Source organism: Castor canadensis, chromosome 11 (assembly GCF_047511655.1).
Source record: "Castor canadensis chromosome 11, mCasCan1.hap1v2, whole genome shotgun sequence".
NCBI classification, from domain to species: Eukaryota; Metazoa; Chordata; class Mammalia; order Rodentia; family Castoridae; genus Castor; species Castor canadensis.
The window spans coordinates 56,393,471-56,413,380 of NC_133396.1; the positions used below are offsets into that span (position 1 = coordinate 56,393,471).

The window sequence follows — 19,910 nt, forward strand, 5'->3', positions numbered from 1 at the left end:
AGAGGTGGCATCTGGCCCAGGTGGTCTGAAGCTACTCTGTGTTATATATGATGGCCTAGTGCCTGTGTCTACTAATTGTTAATAAAATCACACCTTGAAAGAGGTAAGGGTATCAGAGGACTTAGGCCCCATGCCTTAACTGTATAACCCTGGACAAGTCAATCCAATGATCTCCAGGGTAGGAGTTGGACTTCAGTGTCTCTAAGGTCCCTTCCAACCCTCAAAGTCTAATCTCTGCTTCTCCACACCTAGGCAACACATACATAACCAACCAATCATCACGTTCTTTATCTAAAGTACTGAGCCTTCTACCATATTCCCCACCCACTCCAGACCTTAACCATTCATCCAGCTTTTTTAAGCCAAGGGCAGAGCCTAATCAAAGAGGGTGTTAGTTACCCACATACCCTCACTTAAAACAGTATTACTTCTGGTCCCTCTGTTTCCTCAGAATCTTGGAATGCCCTGCCTCCACTATTTCTCTTCTGTCACGCATTCTGCCTCTGCTGCAACTCCTGGTTTAGGCCTGAATTTCACCTTCCTCTGCCTCCTATGGCTTCCAGGCAGCTGGCATCCTCCAGGCTGTTCCTCTTTCATTGCTTGTAAGGTGATCACTTACCGACTGTGCATAGCTCAGCAAGCACACAGCAAACCCTGCCAGACTGACCAATGCCCTGAGGCTACACTCTACTCATGTCTTTATCTTTCTGTTTCAGCACTGAAAAGTCCAACGGAATTCCATGAGCAAAGAAAAAATTTGGATAGTGACAAGGTAATTTTTGCAAACTGCCTTTCCCAAACTAGGACTATAGGTTATAGACCCCTGAATGCTAAACTTCAGCTGAAGTATGTAGAATTTCTACAACAAATTCCATCAATTAGCTAATTCCCTGTCCTCACACCACATGCAATCTTACTCCTGTGAATGAAAAACTGTGGAAGTAGGATCAACTATGCTAACTTTGAAATTGCTAAATTTTTTTAGTTTTTAAAAAAATATACTCAATCTTTCTGATTTTGGGGAGAGAGGGGACAATTGCAGCAAGGATGCACAAAAGTTCAAAAAGACTTTTTAAAAAGGAAAGTATCATTGATTTGCAAGCTGCTTTACTTTTTGTTACAGTCTTTTCTTAGCAACAAGCAGATTTTTCTTAAATGTAATTTAATGGTAAGTCTAGGTCTATGGATGCATAGCTTATTTGCAACTACATAAAGGCAAAGGAAATTACGTTTACTTTCTTTTCTGAGTTTGTGGGGATTGTTCAGGGATTGGGTTTTTGTTTGGTTTGTTTTTGCATTTAAAGGGGGAAATTGATATATTCTGCACCTTCAAAAAAATCACTGTAACCTGAATTTATCAATCATAAATATTATTTAGGAACCATCAGCACTTTGAGTGAGAAAGGAAGAGCAGGTGGGTGTCTATCTCCTGGGATTTCTTTGCCTAACAGTTCTAGCCTTGCAACTTATCTGCAGCTCAACAGGAAGAGCAGGGCTCTGCAATTCATCAAAGTTGTTTCTGAGTGGTTGTGATTCCTACCTGGAGAATAGAAAAAGACAGCAAACTATTTTTATCAGAACTGGAGAAACCCCCAGACCCTTCAAGGGCCCAATAGGCGATGGCACATAGTGAGATAAAAGCCTAGAAATAGAAACCAGGAGTCCGGAGGCCTGTTTTAGCCCAAGCCCAGCCTACATCATCCCTACAGATAGATAGCTCCACCATCAAGAAGAAGATGAGACTCAGTAAGCAATCAACCTCTAGATGCCTTGCAAAGTCTGAACGTGCAAGCTTTACATTTCCCATGTCCTAAGAGAGAAGTCAAATCACAAGAGAGGGCCACACGTTGTGATGTTATACCAAATGGATTTCCACAGTGTTTTATCTCTGACCTTTGTTCTTTTTGTGACTGTTTTAAAAAGGCAACAGAATAGGACTGATTAGAATACAAGCAGCTCAGTATCATAACTGTCATATTAATATTTTATTAACATGAGTCTGCCTGGTCCCAAAAGACCTTTACATTTGTAGCCCTGATGTGGACCCAGCTTTTTATCTGTTTATCATATTTTCCCATCCTAAAATTCCTGGAGGGGCCTTTGAGTGCTTCTTCACAGATATTTCCATTTTCCATCTGTCATACAAAGAATGCTTCTTCCCTTTGAGACAAACTGAGGTTTTCTTTTTTATCAAGTTAAAACTTGGTTTTTCACCTGTTTGTATTCTACAGACTGAAAATTCCCTGAAGCGCAAAGGTAGAAACAGGTCTGACCCGGCCCACTTGGTTAATATGCACATACTCCAAGGTAAGTCTTCTTGAAATCAAAACTCAGGGATGTCCATTGAATGGTGGGCCATTTTTCCAGAGTTGTTTGTCTAAATGCACTTGCTAAGCCCCTTAAAACGTCTGTCCTGACATTACATTGGTGGTTTTGAGCAGTCATCTGGCATTACCCTAAGTCCCATTGAAAACCAACTTGGAAAGTTTCAGGGTAGGGAAGAGAGAAGGAGGAGAATGCAGAACAAAGGCTATGTGGGTTGTAAGGCTATGACCTGGATAAGGCAGCAAAGGGCTCTCAGGCAGAGGTGACAAAATTCTTTCCTCCTTTGCAATGACACAATTGCAAAGAAAGACGCTTGAAGCAGCTGCTGTATGGGCACAAAATTACAGCTGCAAAAATAATCCAAGAAATACCATTTCAAATGAGATACAGACTTTTCAGCGATCAAGTTAGCAAAACATACATATTGTAAGCCAGGCACCAGGAGCTCATGCCTATAATCCTATCTACTTGGGAGGCTAAGATCAGGATGATCGCAGTTCAAGACCAGCCAAGACAAATAGCTCATGAGACCCCATCTCAACCAACAGCTAGTGTGGTGGAGCACACCTGTCATCCCAAGCTACACAAGAGGCTGAGATTAAGAGAATCACAGTTCTAGGCCAGGTCAGACAAAAAAAGTTTGTGTGACCCCATCTCAATGGAAAAAAGCTGGGTGTGATGGCACATGCTTGTCATCCAGCAACTGTGGGGAGCCTAAAATAGGATTGTGGTCCAGACCCACCTACACAAAAAGCAGGAGCCTATCTCCAAAATAACCAGAGCAAAAAAGCTTGGTTCAAGTGGTTGAGCAACTGTCAGCAAACTGAAAGCCTTGAGCTCAAGTCCCAGTACTGCCCCCCACCAAAAAACCCAGACCATAGCAAGACTTTAGGAAATACCTGCATTCTTACACACTACTGGTGGGAGTACAAGCTGTTCACAGTTTCTACAAGGCAATTTGGTAATGTGCATCAAACTCCTTGAACATTTTTCTATTTTCTATCCTTTAACTTTGTACTATAATTTCTAGTATTTTATTTAATAAAATAATCAGAAATGCAAAAATGTAGGTACAATGATACTTATCACACAATTACTTTAGATGGCAAAACACTGAAAGTGGTAAAACATCCAACAATAGAGGATAAACCAAGTATACTGCTAGTCATCCATAAGATTGAATACTACGTGCCCACTACAAACAAGGTTTTCAAGGAATTAGGACTTATTGAGAAAAGCAGAAAACAAAACTACATTTGTAGGCAAATTCCGGAAAGAAAAATATACACATAAACACAAATTTCATTTGCAGTCAGATTCCCAGAGGAAAACTTACAGACCTAACAGTAAACACAAATAACCCAAGAATTGAAAGTAGTTGACTGTACATGGGGCATTTTCTGAGGCTTTCATTTTCTTTTGCATACTTTTTTGGGCACTATTCACATTTCTGGTAATGAGTTAATGGTAATGCCATAATCCAAAAAAGCATAAGAGGTCTGGGGCTGTAGCTCAGCAGTAGAACACTTGCCTAAAATGGATGAAGCCCTGGGTTCCATTGCAGCACCACACACACACACACACACACACACACACAAAGAAAAGTTACTTCTTGCATTATTGTAGTCTGCAATTAAAATATCACACTGTGGACCACAACAGATGTGGTTCTTGCATGTCCCTGGTGGCTTTCATGGACTCCTTTATTCCCTCCAACATAAATTAGGAATTAGTTCCCTAGAGCACCAAAGACATGATAGATGCAAAATGACCCTGCCCTCCTGGTGTTTCTCATCTAAATTCAGAGCAGCAATGTGAGATAAAGAGCCAACTGCCAGAGACAGGCAAAGCACAAGGGATCTGTATATGTAGGTAGAATTAGGAAGGCTTTCCACTGGGACTAAGAAGTAGGATGCTCATGGTGGGAAGTAGGAGAGAAGTATTTCGGAGTGGGGAAACTAAGAAAAGTAGTACAAAGGTGCACTCAGTAAGACATGGGGGGAGGGTGCAGAGGGGAAAAGGCCAAGCTCCCTGGGGTTGTAGGTTGAGATGGAATGTCACCAATCTTGAAGGAAGGTGGATTTAGTTTGTAGCAAATCCAACTGAGAAGTGTATTGGGACAGGACCGTCTTGTAGGGGGGATGCAAGAAGATAGGACTTCCTGAAGATGGTGTGGGTTATGTGGGGGGTTGATCAGAAAACCCTGAGACTGGGAGTCTAGCAAGGAGCCTTTAAGTGGTTTGGGAGGATTTAGGCCTAGGTATCCCCATTCACACATCCCCCATTTCATGGGAAGTGCTTCACACATATAACTTATAGAAGAGCTGCTGCAGCTGAGTGGACATCCCCAGACCTCTCCCGCCTGGAGAATGCAAGCTCTGCCACCAGATGCTAGGCCAGGATTAGTCGCTTGGTAATGACAAACTGATGAGCTGGGAGATGTGTCCAGAAACACCACATCTTCTAAAATTGGAACACTGACTGCAAAGCTATGGACTCCTATCTTACATTGTCTATCAGAACAACAGCTTGGCTGGATTTTATTCCACTTCTCCACAGAAATGAGTCAGGACCCACCCTACAAAGGATGCTTGGTGTCAGTCATACAGCCATGAGGTTAAGGCTCTGAAGCTGATCCTTGTCAACCTCCAAATGATGAGAAACTACTTGTTAGAAAAATTCCATTCTTAAAACCCCCTCCATTTAACCCCCTGTTTCAGTGGAATTTTTTTCTTTTATAAATATGTCATGAACATCTGACTCTCAGTCAGTATCACAGCACTGACAAATCTAAAACCCTAAAAACATCATACTACTCATACTACTAATAATAATCATTACAACGAGGAGATCATATTTCCTGCAGGCTCAGCCAGTGCCAGTCCCTATCCAAGTCCTGGAGCTTAGGGTCAGGCAAGCAACATCAACCCCATGGACTGCTTGCTCACAAATTGCCAGATTGCATTTTTGTTTTTAACAAATCCTCACAAAGCAAGTTTCTCTAACTTTTCTATGTGCCTCTCTATTTGCCTTTATTTGGAAGTGTCTAGTCTTTGGTGCTAATCCCTGTGAAGTGATGATGATTGCATTGAAAAATTATTAGGACAGTAGAGCACAGAGTGACACAATGTTTTGTAACCACCAAGCCAAAACACAAAGCAAAACAAAGACGAATTCTAAAACTGATCCTTTTCATTTCAACCTGCCAGCCTCCACTGCAGAGAGATCCATCCCAACTGCTCAAATGAAGCTGAAAAGAGCCCGCCTCGCAGATGATCTCAATGAAAAGATTGCTCTCCGCCCAGGGCCTCTGGAACTGGTGGAAAAGAACATACTCCCCGTGGATTCTGCTGTCAAACAAGCCATAAAAGGTAGTTAGCACCAATAGCATGCCTGTCCCTGGTGCTCAAGAGCTCCAAGGGCAGCCAGAGCTCCGACACACTAAGGACTTTGGGAGTGAGAGTCTCTCACTGCACAAGAACCATGTCATCAGTTGCTCTCCCAACATGATCTCCATAGCCATAGGTCCTGGGGGGAGGAAGAAACTCAGCCACAAACATTCCAAGGTCAACACAGGCCAGTTTTGCTGTACTCGGGCAGGTTGAGAACCTGACAGGACATAATCCTCAACACCTCCCCTACATGGTTCCATCACTTAGGAGTTATGGTCAGCCTTCTTCAGTTTGCTTTTAAAAAGAGGGGTAGATCAGTACAGAGAAAGGAGCACTGGGCCCTGAATCAGAACATCTGGACTCCAAGGCCAGCCTGGCTGCTGCGTGCTGGGGTTGAGCCAAGTCCTTTCATCTTGCCAGGTGGAGACTATGGTTCCTTCTCTGCCAGGCTCTCGGGTGTGAGGCTACTGTTACAGGATGCATGTGAAAACTCTTGATAACTGTACCAAACTCCATGAGGCCAAAGCACATATACTCAAGGAGGTGATATAAGTATTAATTCTGTCATAAGTTACATAAAATGTAGACTTTTTGAACAATTGATATCAAGTGGGCCCAAACATTCTGTGAGTACTGAACTTAATCATGAAGAGTTTGAGGTAGAATCTGGGGGGGGGGGGGGGGGGAAGGTAGAAGGGAGAGAAAGGGGAGCTTAAAATTCCCATAAGTAAACTGACTTTCTTCCAATTAGCCTCACAAGAACCACTGATAGGTATTACATAGCAATATGTATTTAAATATTTTGACATACTGTCAAAAAGTATATATAAGGGCATTTTATCCAAAACTAAATTTATTATGAAATAGATCATCTATCTGTTGTCATTCTAAATCTTGTTCTCACCCATCCATTCAGAGGCCGTGTGAACATTGTCCTTGGAACTGTAAATATGAAAATATCAATTCCAGGAGAGGCTATTTATTCACCTGTCAGTGCTCACCTTGACATCCTGTTGCGATTTTCTCTCTTCCTCACACTCCATCACTGGATCGCTTGTGCTTTGAACTTGGTCTAGAGTACTCGAGAGTGCACTCTCCACCATAACTCTAATATGATGTTAGACAAGAGAAAAGTCTCCATCGGGCATCTCTTATCATTTCTTAAAGCATCTATTCCATGCTGTGTAAGCGTATTATTTATTTCTATATGATAGGAAAAAGATCTTTCTTAATTTGCATTCTTTAGTTCAGAGTGAAGTTATATTTTTCCATGTGATTGTGCATCATTGCCAATTGGTGGCTTTTTCTCCTTTTTTCCTGCTGGGCATGTTTCTCCTTACTACTTTGTAAATGCTATTTATACAGGGGGAAAAAACCCTCCATCTGTCACAGGCATTGCCCATCCTTTGCCTTTGCATTTTGTACATAGCAATTTAACCTACAGCAGTTTTAATTCCACCTTTTTCTTTGTAGTATCTGAATTTGTTTTTATTAAAAAAAAATTGCTTAGATCAAGAACACAGAATTTATTCTCCTAGCTTATCTTCTAACATTTATGTCTAGTGTCTCATTTGTACAATTAAGCCCTGAGTACATCTGAAATTATTTAAGGACTGGTTTAAGATATAGGTCTGATTTTATTTTTTCACAATTTTCTGATGTATTTTGTAATTTATGTTAATATCTGTCTTCAAAAGCTTCTTCATATTGGTATGATTTTTCTGATGTTTCTTGGCTACTCTCAGAAGTGTATTATAAATGAAAAATTAGAATCAGTTTTTCATACACCAATTTCAGTCCCGTCAGAATTTTATTGGGGACTGCAATGAATTTATAGGTTAATTTATAGTGAATTTATATGCTTAAAATATACTAATTCTTCTAAGTTAGAAATATAATGTCCCTCTCCACTTATTCAAAGCTTCTTTTTATTTCCCTTAGCAACATTTTTGTTTGTTGTTTTTAAATAAAGTCACATGGATTACTAATGATATATTGGGAAACCTATTAATTTTACAGATTATTTTGAAACTGGGCATCTTTGAAGATTTCCTTAATAGTTCCAATAAGTTTTTCAGCTTAAGTTGTTCAAGCATAAAATCGTATAGCTACAAATAAAAAGTATATGTGAATATTAGTAACATATAAATGATATAAAATTTTCATGTATTTTATTTGTTATATAACATCTTTGAATTTGTGAACATGAATTTTATGTAAATTACACATGTAATATCCTATATTACATGAACCAAATATTTTATTAAGTATAAAATGTCTATATCATATATAAATATTTACCATATATAAAATTATGTGTATGGCACATAGAGCACATATAATTTATATATGTGAAATAAATAACATGTTAATATATAATATAATTTAATAACCATGGGTATAATATATAGAAGCATGCTATTATTATTGGTATGTTGACCATGATTCAAAAGAATCAGGAAAATAGAGAGCTTGAGGCCAGCCTGGACTACATGGTGAGACCCTGTCTTAAAACAAAAGGAAAAAAGTGATATTGCATTATGTTGTATTTTGTTATATTTTATGTTATATATTTTCATTTTGTTTCTCTTTTAAATGGAAATGTCTACTGTCACTCACCTCAACATCTGAGAAGAGCATTTGGAATAGGATAGATATTCTAAGGAAGTGTTTTCCTAGTCCTGTTCTAAGAGTCTTTGCTAGATGGATGCTGAGTATTTAAAATGTTTTCAAAATATGTGAAAAAGGTATGTGTCTGGAATTCCTTCTTTAACATAGTTATGTGTTATTCTTTCCTTTCCTAATTATGCTTAAATTTATGGAAACAATCTTTCATGAAATTTTTTTTTTTAGAAATCACTAGTATTTTATTTGGGATTTTACTTCAATCTTATTATTAGTTGGGATAACACTTACTGGAATAACACTAAGTTTATTTCTTGCTCCTAAACAGTCCAGGGAGGGTTTTCCTCCAAGTCCAGTCCTCCAAGGCAGGCTCCTTCAATCTCATTGCCCCACCATCCCCCACTTTTTCTTAAAGAACCAGATAGTAAATTCTTTAGGCTGTGTCTGTCACAACTGCCCAGCTCTGCCCTTGTAGTGTGAAAGTAACCATAGCAATAAGTAAATAAATGGGTATGGCTGTGTTCCAACAAAACTTTATTTAGAAACACAGGCAGCAGGCCTTTGAGCTTTGTCATGCTCTGAATCTAACTAGTGAAGGAGAAAAAAAGAATGAGAAGGCCCCACCCACTATGAAAACAGCCTTAACCTGAAAAGGAACACCACACTTCCACTCACACTTCATTGTGAAAGCAGTACACAGGCAGAGAAAGGTGTCCCCTGGCTCAGCAGCCATTTCCCAGCAAAAACTCTAAGCTTTGGAAGGAGGAGCACAAATTGATAAATAGCTAGTCCTGAGTATCACAATAGTCATAAATAATATTAGTCTGTGTTATTCTCATTTTATATAATGTCAGTAAAAGTTGGAAAAATTCTTAGTTGAAAATGTTTTCACTCCCCCTAACCTCCTGAGCATCTGTAGCCCAGTGACACTGCACTGTATAGACAGCGTGTCGGCTGTCTCCTCTCCCAGCTGTGTGGCTGACTGGAGCTGTGGCTTGCTACTGCTGTCCAGAATACAAGAGAGAATCACAGTGGTATTGTTAGCCTGGGAAAAAAAATTCCAAATTCAAAGTAAACTTTCTTCTGGATTCCTATTGCTTTTACATTATTGTAAAGTCGAAAAATCCTAAATTGGATCGTTGTAAGTCAAGGATGATATATCTGTACATGTTTCACAAAATAACTTATACTTAGCTTTTTATATTTTTCCATGTCCTGGAAACATTTAAGTATGATCTATCTTACTGATCGGTTACTTGAAAACATTGTTTATTAATGTCATAGGGGCCAGTACCTTTCTTGGAGTAGTTCTTCAAAAACTTTTCTAGAGTTTGGTCCATAGTTACTTGTGACTACACATTTTCCCCTTAAGTTAATTTGCATAACTTACCTTATTCTAGACATTATAATTGTGCCCTGATTTCAAAGTTAATTAGCCTCAAGTAGTATATAGTATTGGCTTACAGTGTTTCTAAATCTTACCGAAGCTGGGGTTAGACTCCAATTTCCATTCTAAATGCTCTGTGTGTTCTTTTTCTTCCTCTCTCTTTTCATAAAGCTAGAAGTCTTTCTAGTTGATTTTTGACATAGGAGCAGTTTATGATTTTATACTTGATTTCTGTTAGTTTTGTATCTTCTTTTTCTTTCTTTGGTTGGAGGGTGGTCCAAGAGTCTGAACTCAGGACCTTGCACCTTCTAGGTAGTGCTCTACCTCTTGAACCATGGCCCCAGCTTATTTCTTTTCTTGAATTCAATTTTGTTTTTAGTACATGTTGTGGGGAATTTGCAAGAAGAGGGCTTGAGCTTTGTTTCTGTTGTTTATTTGCTTTGGTTTTGGTGTTTCATTTGTTTGTCTGATTGTTCTTTTCATGCTGGGGATCAAACCCAGGACTTCCCACATGCCAAGCAAGTGCTCTACCTCTGAGCTGCATCCCCAGTCTCAACCTGGACCTTTGCAATCTGTAAGCCTGGTTTTTGAACCTGAACTCTGTGACTCTGGACCATGAGACCATAGAAAAGTGATTTAATCTCACTTTGCCTTGATTGCCTCAACTGTAAAGTTCCCAAAATAATAATTGCTATGTCCTGGGGAGTTCTTTTTCCTAGGTGGATTCCATTAGATAATTGTTATAACAAATTAGCTAGACAGTGAAGACACATTTATAAATTACTCTCCATTCTGACCTCAAGGAATTTGTGCTTTAGCAAGAAAAGAGACATGGGAAAAGAAAGCCATCATTCCTTGTGACAGTGCTTTAGAAGGGAGTAGTTAAAAGCTACAGTGGGGATACATATGTGTGTGCTTATCCAAGGCATCCTGGAAGAAATGACACCTTAGCTGAGCTGAGAGGGGAAGAGGGAACCATAAGAATGGAGAGGCAAGCATTGGCTGGGCAATAAATGTAGCTTAAATTGTATTTTAAGACAGAGGAGCGGTTCAAACATCAGAGAAGCTCTCATCGCTAAGGGAATTAACATAAATTTTTCTAATTCCCCAACAAGGCAAAACATAATTTTAAAGAATAATAACCAAGCAGTGGAGAGGCATAGGGAGGGTTTCCAGCGAGAGGCAGAGCTGAGTGTGAGTGTGAACAGGGTGGGGGTCTGTGCGTGCAGAAAGGTCTCTCTGACTACAGTGTGAAATGGACTCGTGAGAAGCAGAGAGAGTCAGAGCTCCAGGGGGAGGCCGTTTGACTTATTTGATGAGAGCTGATGAGAGCCAGAGCAAGAGTCTTGGCTATGAATCTGGGGGAAAAAAAAGAATCTGAGAGATAGTTGATTTTGCATGATTAGATCAGTAGACTATGTCAGTTTAGACAAAGTGACACCAGCTTTCTCCCTTGGGAAACTGGTTAAATGGTGCTGCCATTTATCAAGACTGGAGCATGAATGGAAGAGCAGATTTGGGGAGAGATGAAAATCCTTTTCTTGAAGTATCAAATTTGAGCTACCCGCTCACAACCCACAGGCAGAGATTAAATAGGCAATGAGTTCTATGGAACCAAAGTTTAGGAGGGAGGTTTGCTCTAGAGCTACAGACTTGGAAGTCTTCGATATACATAATTTAGGCTGATGGACTAGATAAGATATCCCTTTCATTCATTTATTTCTTCATCTAATATTTATGAAGGATCTTCTATATGGCAGGCCTATTCTTAATTCTTGGGATGTATCAGTCAGCAAAGTATATAAAGATTTCTGCTGACAGTCTAGTGGGAAAACATATTAAAGAAGTAAATTATATATTATAATAAAAGATGTTAACTGCTGAAAAACTAATAGTATAGGGTACAGAGACTCATAAGCACCCAGTGCAAGGGGATTGATGTGAAAAAGGGGAAGATGCATAAAAAAAGAAGAGGACTAAACATGAGGCTCTCAGATGCAGGGAGTCCATGCAGGATAAACAGAAAGAATGGCTAGAGAAAAGGGTAGGGCATATAATTTGTCTTCCTCCAAGAAAAATCCCAGAAGTGGACAGCAGTCATGGAGATTGACACCCATTCTCGGTCTCTGCATCCACCTCTTTAGCAATGATCTTTCTATGTGCATTGAGTTTTATGAGCAAGACATAATATGAGGCAGAAGGGGCTACTTACAGACCACCTGTAGAGACAGCATTTGTGGTCCTCTGAACAGCAAAGAGGACCCAGCCCACTCTTCCCTCCACCTGTCAGCTCTGGTGATCATATCCCCTCCATGGCGAGGTGGTGATGCCGGTTTGTGTTGCACTTTGAATCACTCTCTTGGCCTCTGTGTATTTTCTCCTCTCTATCCACGCGCCATTCCAGTTTTGTTTACATTTTCTAGCTCCTTCTCTCCAGCTGTGTGTCTGTGTTTCTGCCAAGCTCTGAGAAGTCCACTCTGTCATTGTCTCCCTCCCTCCAGACTTCATCAAAGACCAGCACTTCTCCAACCCTAAGATGGAATTATTTAGACCTTTTCCCAACACAAAAAGAGACATTTTTAACAGAAAAACCCCCACATTCAGGGATTTTTTTCTCATTTCCAGATGTCACCCCACTTTCATTTGGTTGAATGATCACACCAAGTCTTTTCCTTCCAAACTTTTCTGTCCCAAACTTTCCTCTCATGTAGGCTGCCCAGTGTTAATCCCACTTCCAACCTGAGAGTTTTCTATCTGAACCAGTAGAGTTTTCTAGACTCCACCTGGAGGAAACCCATGCCCATCACTGTAGAATGGCATGTTATGTAGGAATATGGAGCTTGAGCTTCCTGGTGGCCACCTCTCACAACACACACTTGATTGCCTGTCTCCCTTTTGTAGAAAACCACTTCTCAGGTGAGAACACTGAATACAACCATTGTGATGGTTCCATGAGAGTGATGGTTTATGAAGACAGAAATTATATACCAGAGTTTATCATGGCCATTTTCAGCATATAAGTGGTTATTATTATTTAAGTGTCCCTCAGTTGGGAGACCCCTGGGGTCTGCTCCGAGCTTGTTAATTAATTCTCTTTCTGGTCATCAGAGTATTTTCTCCACTTGGAATGAGCCTTCCTCAGCTTCCTGTGTATTGTCCAGATGGCTGACTTCTGGCTTGAGTGAAACAGAACCCAGTAGGGTTTCCCAGTTCTTTAGACAGTACAGAGTCCTGGTTATCAGCTGTGACTGACAAAAGTCCTCCTCCTAAAGTGTGCTCACCTTGTCCTTGGGCTGGACCTGATTTCCCACTAAGTCGCTTCACCTATGATTCAAAACCTAGAGCCCCATTGCCAAAGGTAATTTGGTTCTTTTTATCACCATAACCCTTTAATATGGAAAGTGACACCAGAGTTTTGGACCACAGGTCCAAACTCTTAGACCTCCATATGTCAGGTTCAATATGTGAAGGCAGAAAAAGGAGATTTATTACACGGTCTGGGACATGCTGTGGGAAGAGGCAAAGTAAGCGCTCAGACCTTCTTCAGCCATCTAAAGACAGAACAAAGAATCAGAGCAGGGGACAAAAGGTATGCATAAACAATCCCAGTCACAGGTGTGTTCCAGTGGTCCAGTGGGGCCTGGTTGACCATTATCTCAGTCTTTGTTCTTCTAGTTTTCCAAAAAAGTTGTTATTGTTGTCATCACTTAAGAGGAGCAATCTGTTTCCCAAGACATGATTACTCCAACTCTGGGGTGCAGCCTCAATATTACAAGAAATTATCCTAATTTGGGGGATGGTCTGTCCTGCAAATCTGCTATTCCCTAGAGGTAGTTTTGTTCCCTTGTTATAAAGATGTTATCAGTTCTGTCGTTCCTGGATTCCAAAGTAGCTGCAGGAAAGAATGGCTCAGAGCATAGGACAAAAGGTAAAAAATGGAGACAGTTGGCTAAGATTTTCTCCTACTTTTAGTTAATTCATGGGCCCAAGTAAGGGGCCAGTGCTTTTCAGCAAAATCAGTTTAAGCACTTCTTACAAAAGCAGCATGTCTGACCCCCCAGAGGTGGTACAAAAGCCATCCATTTCTAACTGCAATGTTCCTTTCTAAAAGATTCGGTATTAACCCACACTCACCCAAGTCCCCAAACTTTGACTTCATTACAAAGCCTTCCTCTTCACTTAGATTCCAGTCAATCTTCGGAGACCCTTGAAGTCTCCACACTCCCTGGTTGTCAGTTTTAAAGGCAGATATACAATAACCATGACCTACCCCAGATGGTAAGGTTGTTTGCTTTGGCATAACTTTCTCATGGACAAAATCTATAATTCCACAAGAAGAAATCACTTCCAAAATGCAAATGATCCTTGGGGGAAAGCAACATACTAAAGCACATGACAAATACTTTTCTGAGGGAAAGGCAGGTGGGATTAGAGAGTCAGAGAGCTGGTAACTTTTGGGCCTGTGGGAGCAGCAGGAGGAGAGGTGAGCACTGAGAGGAAAGCCTGGTGCCTTGAAAGGCTTTGGTCATTGCAGCATTGTGGAGAGGTGGAAGGAACACGTCCAAGGAGGGCTGGCCTTGGGGGAGGTGCCTGGATCCAGAGAGGCACTGGGGAGGGCTGTGTGGTATCCCATAAAAGAGGAAGGAGAGCCAGGGTTTAGCATCTCACACTCACTCAGGATGATATTCTTTGTCCTAGGATTTAACCTCTAGAGATGATGGAGTATAACTATTTACACTGGTTAGCTGTTTTTCCTGATTTGTGAGGACCTGGGATCTCATCAAAAGACTTAAAGGCAAATTTCTGAAGCACCAGGGATCTGAGGAAAAGGAATCCTTGCTCATCCAAACACTTACTTACACCCATTCTCATAACATATGCACCTGACCCCTTCCAGAGCAGTGGGCACCCAGTTTGGCTACACACACCCCCATCAGTCTGTGGAGCAAAGTGTGACCTCTCATCCATTCAAATATCTTTACAGAAGAGCCACATTTAAACAATAACTCTTTGCACACTTGTGGCATTCTCCCTTAGGACATGGGTTTTGCTTCCTTCTCTTAAGGATAACCAGTCTGTCCTGGAGTTAAAATAGCTCTCCTGGTGTGTGTGTGTGGGGGGGGGGTGCTGGTAGCTCTTAAGTAGATAAGCCAGGAAGGACATTTTCATATTCTACCCTTTGCTTCTCAGCCCCTTAGTTGGGGTCTCAGGAGAAAGGTAACTTGGACTTCAATTATTTCACTTTAATCTTGGAATTTAAAATGTTTATGCAGAGGAAAGTACAACTGATTCATTCAGCTAATCACTTCCAAGAAGGGGTGGGGGAGCTCAGAGTTGGTTGCTAGTCCAAGGTCCCCAAGGGGCCAGTGCCAGAGCCAGCCTTGTGGGCATAGCCCAAGGATGATGTCAGGGCTTTCCAAAGCAGGTCCTTGTCATCACACTGTCTGACGTGTCTGCGGGGACAATAGCCAGCACTCCATTCTGCAACAGCTCCCAGCCAGCCTTGCACTGTGGGAGATTGGAGCTGAGGCCCAGGTCACCAGGCAAAGCACAAAGCCATAGACATGGATATTCCAGAGGCAGTCAGATAAGGTGACCTTTGTCCCTGTCTGCAGGAGCCTGCCATGAACCAGGAAGGATAGGGAGTAATATGCCTGCCCTTTTCAGGGACACTCCTCCTACTTCGGGGGAACTCAGTCTTTACCAGAATGAACCTTTCAGAACAAACTGGATTTTCTGGCTCTGGACTTGTGCTGACCTTTGCAAAGCTGAACACAGAATAAACTGCCTCCGGGGTGGTCTTTTTATTTTCTGATAATGTTGAACTTGGGAGTAACAGATGCTCTCAAGAACAATCAGAGCAGCTAGAAATTATTGAACACTTTCAGGGGTGAGGCTCAATGTTTCACAAATGTTATTTTATCCTTGAAGCCTGCAGAAGTAGCTATTATTCTTATTCTTTTATAGATGGGAAAACTGAGATTTAGAGAGATTAAGTAAATTGTCAGTATTAACACTCCCACTAACACAGTAGGACCAAGAAAAAAAATTTTTAAAAAGGAACCCAACTGGATTTGACTTCAGAACCCAAGTCCTTATGGACCACACTGAACGCCACATGCATCCCATCAAAAGGAAGCCACTGGCATTGGTTCTCAGAGGCCCCTCTGCTGTCACAGCTCTTGTTATCAGCAGGAACTGAGTGAGTGTGTAGCTGTGTGTGTGGGCTCCCTGCCCTTTCCCTCATCTTCTGCCCTAGAACAGACAAATTCAAACACTTGTGGCCCTGAAGGAGGGGTGATTGTCAGGACCCACATGATGAGACAACCCTTGAGTGGTCCTCAATTCATCCATCAGGATATTCTGATCTGGCATGTTATATACCTTTTAGATTCCAGATAAGAGTCATATTTGGGGTCCTGGTATTCACCGTGTTTGGGTGGGAGTAAACAGCTACCCTGTATTTGGTTGCGTGTGTGCATAGCTTGCTGTTTGCGTGGATTTGAGCAAGGAATCCTCTTTAAATGTCTGACGTTAGTTGATGAAGTGGGTTCCTAGGGTTACAGACTCTCGAAGATTGGGTCCTAAGAAAATTCTCTGCCCTGGTTGGGAGAGTTTCCTCCTCACCCTCCCCACTCTACTAGTTAACACTGTATACTTTTTTTTCCCGTTCTCACCACCACCACCATTCAATGAACCCTTCCCCTTTCTCTATCCTGTCCACAGCTGACATTTCAGGCTGCATTCAGTCCCACCTCCTCCAGGAGACCACTTGGACAACTTCAGCATCACTATCTCCTCTGTCTAACTGCCACCAACACTCCCCAGGCAGCATTTCCTTGACAAATTCTCTGATTGTGCACACAGAGATACACAGATAACCTCTTTCTCATGCCTTTCCGTCTCTTCGCCATATCTTATCTGATTCTGCTTCAGCTTGTCTCTACTCTTAAAGTGAGAAGGGTGGAAATGAAGGAAGTAATTGAGAAATTCTCCCTTCAGCCTTGGGGGAAAGGGAGCTAATTGTTGATAGTAGTCTTTCAGGGATTGGTTTGAAGACTCCCCATGGATACCCAAATCTATGGCCACTCAAGTCTCCCATATAAAATGGCATAGTATTTGCATATAACCCACACATCCTTCCTTACACTTTCAGTCCTCTCTAGATTAACTTTAATTATAATGCCTAACCCTACGTAAATGCTATATAAAAAGTCGTTATACTTGTTGTTTAGGGAGTAATGACAAGAAGAAAAGCCTGTACAGATGGAACTTTTTTCCCTAATATTTCCAACCTGCAGTTGGCTCAAGCCTTGGATTTAGATATTGACAGCTGACTTTATCTACTCCTATATTCCAAATACTCTGCTTCTAGACTTTTCCATGTCATTCTAATGCTCCACCTGAGCTCCCCCTGCTGGGTGTCAGAGTGGAAGGGACATGTGATTTACTGGGGACCATTGCCAAGTCCAAGTAACATTCATCATGACCACCCTTCTCAGAATCTCCTACCTTTGCTTCTCACAACCAAGTTGTCACATACAGTCCCTCAAATCTCAGAAGCTCAGGTCAAAGATTTTGTAGAATACACCATGGACAGATAATGTTGATCTTCTATGCTGCACCCGCCCTTGCTACCCTCCAAACAATGGAGGAGAGTTTGACAATGCTCCCTAAGCAGCAGGTGGCTCCACTTGAGGGCTTGCAGAAAGAGTAATTGATTTTGCCACCCCCATTGCAGGATGCTCTGAGAGTCAAAAGGCTGGGACTTCAGTCTCAGTTCAGTCCCAAAATAGCTACATGGATGAACCTTGCAATGTCCTCATCTGGAAAATGAATGCCAGAAAATGCCCCTGCTCTGACTCCCTGGAACATTGCAGGGCCTTACAAATTCGACTGTTTTGCTGTTGCTGCCACTGCCAGGTTAGCTACTGAGACTGCTTACTATTTTGATCTCTCTCTCTCTCTCTCTCTCTCTCTCTCTCTCTCTCTCTCTCTCTCCATTTCTTGGGGGAGAAGAAGAGAAACCATTCTCTCTCCCCACTTCTTTTAACATTTCTACCCATGTGTCAGCATATGGGGCAACTTTGCAAGTTGGTTTGTTCTATTTTGCACAAGTGGAATGTTGTGCTCTGTGAGGAGTTGAATGGGAGTTTTTGTCACATGAAACATCAGACCACACAGAGAAGACCCATTCCATTTAGACAGAAGGATGTGGGAAATTTATAGAAGGCACTGAAGCTCTAAACCAGGTATGGTGACCCACTCTATAATACCAGCTTCTTGGGAGGCAGACAAAGGAGAATCAAGGTGTGAGGCCAGCCCAGGCAAAAGTGTGAGACCCCATCTGAAAAACAAACCAAAAGCAAAAGAACTAGAATGTGACACAAGTGGAAGAGCCCTTGCTTAGCAGCAGTGAGGCCATGAGTTCAATCCCCAGTACTGTGAAAGAAAAAGAAAGGAGGAGGAGGAGAGAAAGACAGAAAGAAAGAAAGAAAATAAGAAGCAGCAGCTTTCATACAGTGTCCTATTGGGCAGAGAAATCCAGCTTCCCTAAGGGATGACAAGGTCACATGCAGGATTCTCTGAGACTGTGAACAGTGTTGGCTCAAGGTAAATGCCAAGCAGGTTTCTGACCTAATTATGAAAAAATGCTAACATTTGTTTATTTCAGATTTTAGTGAAATAGATTTTTTCTATTATTCTCTGTATTCATCTTATTTCAACATTTCATAGTTTTAAAACGTGCAAGGATACATTGAAAATAAAAGTTTCCATCGGTACAATGGAACACTGTGTAGCAACTTTAGAAATGAGAAAGATCTGTATGTTCTCACAGGGAAAGATCTCCAAGAAACACTCTAGAATGCCTACAGGGAGAAAAGCAAGTTTCAGAACAGTTTCTTGTGCTTGTTTCAGTTTGCAGTGCTAGGGATAGAACACAGGGCTTCACTCATGCTAGGTAAATGCTGTGCCACTGAGCCCCATCCCACCCTTAAATTGTATATTTCACCCAGTCCTCTCCATATGAAGTACCTTTTAAATGTATGTATATGTATATATATATCTGTATGCATGGAGTTGAATCTAAAAGCAACAAATTGTTAATAAGAGGTAACTTGTATAGATTAGACATTTTCATCTGATATGAATTTTTCTCATGTGCATTATTGCTTTTATAACCACAACAAAGCAATAATGACTTTCATAATGACCTATGGAGCAGAAACATTGGTGCCAAGCACCTCCGGGTTAGTGGGCTGCTCTTTGGGCCAGCCACTAGAATTTCCACTTGCTCTGTCCTTGCCTGGCCTCTTTCCTGATTTGACACTTGAATGTCTGTGTGGGGGTCCATGACAGATGCCAGCAGTGGTGGTGATGACAAGCCCCAAGCCACATTTGTTCCATTACTTCCAGCTCCTTGTTGCCTTTCCATTCGCTGCCGTGAGAGCTCCTTTCTCTTATCTGCACCAAGCCAGAGTCAAAAGTTTTGTGAGTGTGATTGCAGAATACCGGACTGGAAAGCTTCCTGATAATGCCTAAATTCCTTTCGAAGAGCATGGCTTGCAATCGGGTCAGAAGAGCTATGTGGCTTCAGCACATTGTGTACTGTGCAGTTGGATAATAAACCAGAGGAAAGTTGGCAATACAAAATGTAAGGGACATATTAGGATGCCGTTATTGTCCCATCTGGTCCAATAATCTCTCTCCCCAAGACAATTTATCTGTTGCCCCAGAAAGACTATGAAGGGACCTGAGGAAGAATCTCTTCATGTGTGAGCCATTGAGAACTTGCAAAATAAATACAAAGATATTATAAGGAATTTAAAAAAAAAACTCCAAGTAATGAAACAAGAATCAGACAAGTTTCTCAGACACATTTATGGCTTTTATAAACAGTGATGCTTTGGTTAAGTGGCTCTTTGGGACACTCCAGTGACATTAGCTAGTTCTGACATTAGGAATTTAAACTTAGTAGCTAGCCTCTTACCCTAATTTGCAAAGCTTGCTAAACATTTTGTACTGCGTGCCTTGCTTTGTACTTGAAGATGATGCAACTGTATCTCAAGTCTATCTCTCATCGTAAAACCTCAGGGAGAGGACAGTCGTCTCCTACTGCATTCTCCTTTGGCCTCTTGTACACCCTGAGTGCCTTTGCTTTCCTCCACTTTCATTGCAAA

General features: G+C 41.3%; 1 protein-coding gene across 2 annotated transcripts in view; it reads left to right on the forward strand.

Annotated features, from left to right (window-relative positions):
• The window catches only part of Myocd (myocardin), a 91,852-nt gene that overhangs the window by 44,697 nt on the left and 27,245 nt on the right, over positions 1-19,910 (forward strand). For both annotated transcript variants that reach the window (XM_074046854.1, XM_074046855.1), the window contains 3 exons: positions 717-772; positions 2,232-2,307; positions 5,535-5,696. In XM_074046854.1, coding sequence (XP_073902955.1) covers positions 717-772; positions 2,232-2,307; positions 5,535-5,696 — 294 coding nt within the window. The remainder of the gene's footprint in view (positions 1-716; positions 773-2,231; positions 2,308-5,534; positions 5,697-19,910) is intronic.